The sequence below is a fragment of the Fukomys damarensis genome, unplaced genomic scaffold, assembly GCF_012274545.1.
Source record: "Fukomys damarensis isolate Sample0158 unplaced genomic scaffold, DMR_v1.0_HiC HiC_scaffold_4, whole genome shotgun sequence".
Classification (NCBI taxonomy): Eukaryota; Metazoa; Chordata; class Mammalia; order Rodentia; family Bathyergidae; genus Fukomys; species Fukomys damarensis.
The window spans coordinates 57,765,581-57,774,208 of NW_022900916.1; the positions used below are offsets into that span (position 1 = coordinate 57,765,581).

The window sequence follows — 8,628 nt, forward strand, 5'->3', positions numbered from 1 at the left end:
GATAGAAATAATATCACCATTTGAATGACTGTTGCAAATTGAATGACTAAATATATATGACTTTAGATATTAATAATGGTTATTATTTAATAGAATGTTAAATGTTGCTCTTTCAGGAGTGGGGTTATATATGACTTGGACTTTCTCAATTTTGCTTACCATTATATACTTTGTAATATTTAAAAATACTGTATAATAAGGAAAATTAATTGGAGGGTTTTCTAAAGCAAACCATTTGATTAAAGATATAAAAGCTAAAATATACTTTGTATTTTCTGTCCTCCAAGTGGTCTCACTGATCAGGAACAGTCACCAGTATAGGCTGAATCTGTGGAGTTTTACACCCCTGAACTGTGCTGTCCTGTATTGTTTTACACTTGTCAGTATTTCACACTCTGTGCCACTCACAAGTGGTTTCACAGTTACTTATTAGCCCTTCCCCTTAAATAAATACACAAGAACCTTGCTATCATTGCTTTGTATTTATTCCCAATGCTTGTACTAGAAAGAGAGTTATCAATTCCCATGCACTCCTTAGAACAACACTATCATTCTTTGACAGCCTTGTACGAATCTAATTTGAAATCTTTATTCTGGGGCGACTCAAGCATTGTACATTATACTGTACTCATGCATTGGGCTTTAAACAGGGCTGAGATGGTGTGTGCTACCATTTTACTCAACAAGAAAATAAGTAGGAAATACATCTTTAAAGTAGATTATAAGTCTAGCTATAACACAAATTATGGGCATGATTAACCAGAATTTAGTCTTTACTGCTTTGATTCTGAAATGAAACTTTTTTCTCCATAAATCATCTCATGTCAAATGACTTTGCAAAAACATGTAAGAGAATGTCATAGGTATGTGAGAGGAGAGAAAAAGAGACAGAGAGAGATACAGAAAGCGTGCATTTCAAGCAAAATACCTTTGAACACATTTGATCAATTAGAAGATTTCTGATTTGACATAAATATTAATGAAGGAATATGACACAATCCTTGAGGTGTTTTTTCTTTTATTTAAAATGGTAGCTATTACATCGTACAACACATCATACAACAAATCAAGACTTTAGGATCACATTAAAACTTTTAAAAACATCTTTATATAGGCACAAAACATGAAACATGCTGCAGGGACACAAATACAGCTTGATATCAAAGTCTCAGTGCATTTTCGCCATGAAACCCAACAAGAAAACTCATTTGCACAGGAGTTTTCTCCCACTCTGCAGCAGCATGGCTGCATCAAATCAATTATTTCCTCCTTTGGAGACCATATCGCAGGTTTTACAATTTCATTGAACACTGTGCTTTCGTGAGAAATCATTGTTGTTTTCTACTTCTGAGGGAGTCATTAGAGTTATAACACGTTTACAACACATATTGGCACGATATGAAAAATAAACACTTTTTCTGAGTTGTTCAGCTCATAACAATAATTGTTTTTAAATAAATAATTATTCCACATAGTGCATGTTTTATTTTTACCTTAATTGCCCACTGACACAAATGAAGCTGAATAAATAACATGTTATGAAGTTTATTTACGTCTTCTTTCGTAATTCTGCATTGCGTTCCTCTCATAAGCCACTGAAAACAGAGAGGCAGTAGAATGTTTCAAGAAGGTTCAATGAGCAAATTAAATAAATGAAGTTCAGTGCATGCAGTAATTTATTATAAAGTCAAAATGACGTTTCCCTTCCACTGAAAGCCCTGAGAATTTTATTTGTACATCTTAAATCCTCCCTCACTATAACCTGATTCTTAACCACAGAACTCTCGGTTTCATCAGCCATCTTCAGTCATATGCAGTGCCCCGGAAGCAATATATTCTGTGCCTTCACATACGGCGGTGGTGCTTTCACAAGCTTTCTTGAGCACGGTCAGACACTAGAAAGAACCGTGCCTAAGGTAACCAGAAATTTCGGTGGGATAAAAGTGAACTGAGATACTTTTAGTCTAGGACAGAGGTAAATAAACTACAGGCCACTGAGGCAAATGTAGCTCACAATTAGTTCATGTAAATACAATTTTATCAAAACATAGACACATTCACTTTGTGTTTGGGATTTCAAATGCTAGATTTGAATAGTTGCTACAAAGACCATATATTTACAAAGTCTAAAATATTTTCAATCTAGTTTTTCCTTCAGAAAAACTTTACAATATCTGTTCTAGAGGCTCCTAATGGCATGAGAATATCTCCCTCCCTTGTGGGTGCCTCCAGATGCAAGTCTGTCCTGGGGACTAAATCAGACTTGTTTTCTGTAGTAAAATCAACTGAACCTTCTAAGGGCTGCACAGTTCTAGTTACTTTTCAGCATGCTAGTGGCCCAGGAAAGATTAATTACTGCTTGCAAAGGCACTCAACATATAGCTACTAAGTAATTTAAGTATCTTGACTCTCTGGACCAAAAAAAATTCCAAAAAATGTTATGTTACATTATTATATTATATTATATATAATTTCAAAGGGCTCTAGAAACACAAAAGATCTAGGACTAAACTATTATAATCATACAACCAAAAACAGTCTTTATCTTCTTAGGCAGTATTTCTTTCCCTTAAACTTACATTACTGTAAAATTGTTTAATTAATTGTTTTCTAAACTTCGGTTTGCCCCATAGAAAATACTGAACATAAGTAGTACTACTCTAAATAGCTTCCTTGATTAGATTAGAAAGGTTTGTTGAGAGAGAAGGTAGGTAAAGGCACCAGAGTTAGCACTTCCCTCACTCTCTAGATAAACAATAAACAGAGTTTTACATCAATTATGCATACTATTCTGAGAACCAGACTGAGCTCCCTCTGAAGCAGACAGTTCTGAAGGAAGAAATAGCTCATTTCTCACTCTGCTGTTTTGATTTATTTATTTTATTTATTTAGGTACTAGGGGTTGAACCTGGGACTTTGTGCTTGAGAGGCAGGCAGTGGAATCACTGAGGTAAAATCTCCAGCCCTCCTGTGTTTTTATTAGATGAGGGATGAATAACACAAGTTTTAGGTAACAAGACTTTGTTCCTCAGAGTGAGATGAGTGCTAATTAAACAAACTACAAGAAGATTAGCCATTTAGCTGGACATAATATCTTTTTCAAGGAACAGAAAGTTTCTTATCTGGTCCACGAACCCTCTGAAAAGAGACGTCAGTTTTCCATGTCTGAGCTGGTGAGGATTTCTCTGGGAGAGGGCTTCTATGTTATCAGCTTGTCAAAGTGGCCTGTGATTATGAAACAGAGTCAGGAGGCTCTGTAATTAGACTGTGATGACCTTGTAGCAACTGAATATATGAAATAGTCTCTGACTGACCATGGTTTATATATATTTTTTTGTGCTTTCTTAACTAAAATGGAAGAACAAAAATGTAATTATGGTGATTCTATTCATAGTTACCTATAACCACACTATTACCTTAAGTATGTTTAATCTATTCTAAATTGCATTATGTCTATATTTGTGAAGTGAAGCATATTCTGAAAGCTGTATTAATTCTGGAATTGAGATGATGACTAATACAGTTATTATGAAAATCATAATTATGAGCACATTAGTATACATAGATACAGATAAATGCCACTGTTGTTTAAATTTCCCATATCCAAAAGCTGGGGTACAATGTATATTAAAAGGATCACAAGTTTTTCCTTAGGAACACTGATAACTTCTTTTAAACTTAAATTTGAATAGATCCCAAATTACCGGTGAGAAATACAAAAATAGTCTATAAATCTGAAAAGTGAGAAACCAATAAAAATACTCGGATACTGTTTTTTGCATTAATCCAGATAGCTAAGAATTAAGCCAGCATATCCTACAGATTTTCTAGAAAGTAGAAATATTTTCAATGCATATGACAACTACTAATTACTAATTAGACAATTAGTATTTTAATTTATTTTCATGGATGAAAAGAGAATTTGAATAGCTTTTCTAAGGACCCTCCATAAAGGACTACCAGGCTTACACGTGCTTAACAAAAAGTCAGTTTCCAGGAAAATGATTATAGGAGTTAATTAACTCTCAAAACAGTGTGGCCGATGAGTTACAAAATAAGGGTATTCAGACATTTGTATGTGGAATTTTCAGAAGGTGCAAACTAAAGGAAGGAATTAGGTAGGGCTTTATATCCAACAAAAGAGTTGTTTGAAGTTGAAATGAGTTATGAGAATTTTAGTATTCCTTCTCTTTAAGGGTTTTAGAGCCTGAATTGATTTATAACACTCCAGGATGATTTGATTGTGTTCCCTTTTGAAAGCACTGGAATGAAACATATTGCTTATCTTTTCTAACATCCATTAGGACATTTAGATTTTGACCTTCTATAACTTTGTAAAGAGGGAGTGACTTGATTTTTGTTTATTTTTGTGTCACAAGATTACCAGATGTAACTTTGGTCATAAGTGAAAATCTTTTATCTTTCCCTGTACCACCCCCCTCCCTACCTCTGCTGGTTTAGTAAGGTTGAATATGGCTTGCTGAGCAGATCTATGGGAAAGAGTATATTGTATTAAGCTAGCCCCAAGATTCAGAGTGGGCAGTGGCGAGGGGGCAGACACTAATAAAGCTGGTGGTCTGAGGGAAGTAGACCGATGCTCTAGTGATGTCAGATTAATCAGCTATGTACATTCTTGACTACAAGCTACAATTCAATTTTTCTCATATATTTTCATTTTAAGTCCATAATAGACTTTTTAATACTTTGAAAATTATACCTCATAAAATAATAGTAGTAGATTTGAGATACTATTTTCAGTCATGGTTTTATACATACCAGAATTTAAAGCTCTTTTGCCCATTAGTCCAACAAAGGAATCTGTTTTATGCCCTGGAAAAATACATTTGGGGTATTTTAATATGTGTATATTTGAGGAAATAAATAGTTATAACTTGTATAAAACAGCAAGATTCTGAATATATGCATCTTCTAGTTTGGGTGAGCCTGAAGAAATAAAGATTCCTTATAACTCTTATAAATTAGGCTAAACCAATACAATTAAAGCACTTTTGTTAATCTACATTTAAATGTTAACAAGCACCTTTTATCTATAATATACTTTGTTATATAAAGATTTAAATATTATTGCTGTTTGAGTTAACTTTGATTTTCAGGAAATCAATTTCACATTTTTTGTGACAGTGAAATGTCCAAGCTTATTTTTTCAGGTTATTAAACATGTTGTATTCTTTAGCAAATAAATCTCACTGAAGTCTGAGCCTTATCTTGGATAATTGTAATCCCCTAAAAAATCACTATTTTATTGAATTTTAAAAATACTCCTTTTGGGGAAGTATATAAGGTTTGACACTAATAGGGCACATTTATTTTTACTACACAGAGTTTTGTAATTCCTTTGAAAGTGAAATCCTTAGAAGTAAATATGACTGATTCATTTTCAAAGATGAAGCCCTGGGAAAAGGTTACTATGTTAATAATGCTGGAGGGAAAATTTCTTTTGGTCTTAACTGTCTTCATTGAGAAGAGGGCTGCCACTTCATTGGCGCCTACTCGGTCACTCAGTGAGGCAAACTTGTGATTGTGCAGTGGTGGACAGCATGATCAGATGGACTGGAGACTTGCCATTAACTCCGGTCGCATAATCTTGGAATTTTGAGCTGATGACCCTCCAGTGCCACAATTCTGTTCCTTCCCTATCCTGAGAAAGTTCACTCATCTTTGACAAATTTAGGTTCCCACTTAATTTGGAAATAAAAAATAAATTGCATCTCCATTTATCTTTACCTTTTGTGTGGATTTCCTTCATAGATAGTCATGCGTTACACTTAACTGACTATGTCGACCTCCTCAACATGATGTTATGGGACTGAACTCACTGAGTTACAAGTTACACAAATGTTTGGTTTTGTGCAGTGTAAGTGGGCATGGGGGAGGAAGATAGAGATGAATGTATGTGATGGATTTCTGACCATAGTATAGAAAATAAAACTAACAATTTACAGGTAGTAAAAGATTTTTTCTTTTTTGGCATAATGCATCTTTTTGGCAATTACAGAGTTTATTAATAAATTACAGTTTATTCATAATAGTATTTATTTAAGCACATTCTGGATGAGAGTTTCCTCCCTTATGTTATCTTAATTACAAATATTAGGTTCTAAATTATGACTGAAATTAAGGTAATATGAAAAGTAGAATTTAATATAATTAACATTAACATAAATATCAAAATAATTTTGAACTTACTTTTGTGAGAGATCTGGCCATGTCCTGGAATAAAGAAAAATAAAATTAACAAACACATATAGATTTGTTATAAAGACAGTACATTCTATCTTTGAGATAATTATACAATAAATTGATTTAAAAATATGTCATATTTTGTTTTCATATTATTCTGATGAATGTAGAAGAACCATAAATGCAAAGAAAATTACTTATAAAACTAAATATTTTAGTAGACAAAAGGAGTATTAATTGCCTTCTGTGGGCCATGGATTCAAAGCCAGAACTATCAGAGTCTTGTATTAATATAAGCTATGTTGTACCATCCAATATTTTCAAGGCTGGCTGCTCATTTCTGAGAGAGAGAAAGGGAGAGGAGAGGAGAGGAGAGGAGAGAGAGGAGAGAGGGCAAATCTGTGTCTTAATTAAACAGGCATAAGTACGATATTGTTTTTCAGCCCATAAAAGATTTTCTTCACTTTCCTACATGTGCATTCACAATGGTAAAGTAGAGATGTATAGGAATGTTTACCATAAAGAGCCTTTAACAGGGCCACTTGTTTTTCAATTGAGGAATCTGACAAGAGACAATTGACATTAACTATTCACGCGTTCCACCGATGGTGCAATGAACTCAGGGAAACTGAGTATTTCTATCAGGTGACACGGGACAGCCAAAGCTAATCCACCCTGAGAACGCTGAAAGGTTGGCTTTCACCTGCTCCCTGACAGTGCAGAGTACTATCCCTTGGGGACCTGTGCCTTCCTTTGCCTTGAGTTTTCTATTTGTAGTCAAGGCAGTACCTAGCTAAGGCTGGTTCCTGTTTCAGGTCACTTTCGTACTGTGAAGCGTGCAACAGGGGTCCGGCCCTGGAGTGGAGGTGGGGTAGGGATGGGGGTAAATTATGCTTCAGTGAGACTCGGGCTGGAGTCTCAGTCTGGGAGTCACAACCTTGAATCCAGGGTGCACATTTCTACCCCAAAGAGGAAGAAACACTTGGGTGGGCGCTCCAGAAACAAGCGCGTGCCTGCCCCCAGAGACCAATGGACAGTTGCTCGTCTCACCAGCTTCCCGTTTGCCCATTAGTCCAAAGAACTGCTGAGGCTTGGGTCTCCGAGCAATTCTCTGCAGAAAATGCTCAAAAGGCTCCGGCAGCTCCTCCTGGGGGACAAGAAGCGAGAAGGTAGAGTGAGCGCTCAGGAACAGAGCCGTTTCCACGCTGCAGCGAGGGGCTGGGTGCTCAGCGTGGAGGTCAGCTTCGCATGGGGCGAGGCGAGAAACCCACGGACTCCGGGTGCCTCCGCCGAGCAGGGTTCAGCCTGGCGCTCTCTCCACCCCTACGCCCCCCAGGCGGCCTCCTCTTCTCCGCCCTGACTACTTAGCAACAGCTGGGTATCTTCCAGCCTCGAGCGTTTCCTGCCCTCTCCTCCCGTCGGAGAGTCCCTTCCTGATCTACAGCGCCTCCCCTGACTTCGAGGGTTGTCTGGGGCGGACCTTAGAGACCCTTCACGGCCCTCAGAGCACAGAGGTGGGTGTGGGAGCGGGCGGAGTTGGGGGTGGAGAAGGTGGCTACACTTCCCCTGCGGGGTGCACCTCAGGGCTTTCAAGATTCCCGAAGGCGCACCTTTCGCGCCAGGGCCCCGGAGAACGGCCTGAAAGTAGACTTCGCCACCTCCCGAGGCCCTCGAAACAGAGGCAGGAAGTGAGCTTCCCCGCAACCTCCGCTCTGGAGGCTCCCAGCGGCCCGCCCGGGACTGTCGAGCGCTCTTCAGCCCCTGCCCAGCAGGCAGCTGGCAGCGCCGTCTTACGGTGGAAACAGACAGTGGGCACAGGACGCCCCGCGGGACCCGGGGGGCGACGCTCGTGACCTCCCCACCGCGCGCCCCCACTGTCTCTGGGCCGCGGTTCCCTCCAAACTCCCCGGGGTGCGATCTGTCGCCAGCTAACAGCCGTCAAGCCCAGGGAGAAAGGCTCAGGCCAACCCGGGACCCAGTCTCACCTTGATCTGGTCACTGTCGGACCAGTCGGACCAGTAATTTAGGTCATCGTTGGCACCAATTTCTTCTGCAAACAGTGGAGCGGAGACCAGAAACAAGACTGCCACGACCACGAGGGTTTTCATTTTGGGTTTCTGAGAGGAGTGCGGGAGAAGACACCGAGGAGAGAGTGTATATTATAACTATGATGGGTACAAATGTATTTGTAAGAGTACAGTCTTGGGCCCCACCACGGGACTCAGGGGCTGAGCAGAGAGAAGCACCCCAAAGCTTCTTCACCCTTCTCCCGAACCTCCAGTCCCCGGCCCCCAGCCCGCTGACCCACACCCTTAAGCCTGGAGACTGCGGGAGGAGGACAAAGAGGGGCGTGGGCGCCGGACGAGCCTCGGGGTGGGTCTCCCCAGTCCCGGCCCTGGGAGCGGGGCGCAGCGGCCCGGGGCCCGG

General features: G+C 39.4%; 1 protein-coding gene across 4 annotated transcripts; it reads right to left on the bottom strand.

Annotated features, from left to right (window-relative positions):
• Positions 1–1,020: 1,020 nt before the first annotated feature.
• Positions 1,021–8,465, bottom strand: Tac1 (tachykinin precursor 1). Of its 4 annotated transcripts, XM_010632058.2 has the most exons (6): positions 8,187–8,459; positions 7,252–7,348; positions 6,719–6,763; positions 6,208–6,231; positions 4,777–4,830; positions 1,021–1,595 (listed from the first exon to the last, which is right to left on the bottom strand). In XM_010632058.2, exons 1-6 carry the CDS (start codon positions 8,307–8,309, stop codon positions 1,546–1,548), a joined length of 393 nt encoding a protein of 130 aa, XP_010630360.1. In that variant the 5' UTR covers positions 8,310–8,459; the 3' UTR covers positions 1,021–1,545. The 4 variants fall into 4 exon arrangements, with proteins under 4 accessions (XP_010630360.1, XP_010630361.1, XP_010630359.1 ...); XM_010632059.2 differs by lacking the exon at positions 4,777–4,830 and having other exon boundaries at positions 8,187–8,465; XM_010632056.3 differs by lacking the exon at positions 6,719–6,763 and having other exon boundaries at positions 1,022–1,595; positions 8,187–8,349.
• Between the last annotated feature and the right edge of the window lie 163 nt (positions 8,466–8,628).

What these genes read in the sequence shown, in the direction of transcription:
- Tac1 (XM_010632058.2), bottom strand. Translation starts at nt 8,309, where the DNA reads ATGAAAACCCTCGTGGTCGTGGCAGTCTTGTTTCTGGTCTCCGCTCCA. An exon ending in CCGACAGTGACCAGATCAAG is followed by an intron (nt 7,349 to 8,186) that starts GTGAGACTGGGT and finishes CTTGTCCCCCAG; the next exon opens with GAGGAGCTGCCGGAGCCTTT. An exon ending in CCTGTTAAAGGCTCTTTATG is followed by an intron (nt 6,232 to 6,718) that starts GTAAACATTCCT and finishes TCTTTATTCCAG; the next exon opens with GACATGGCCAGATCTCTCAC.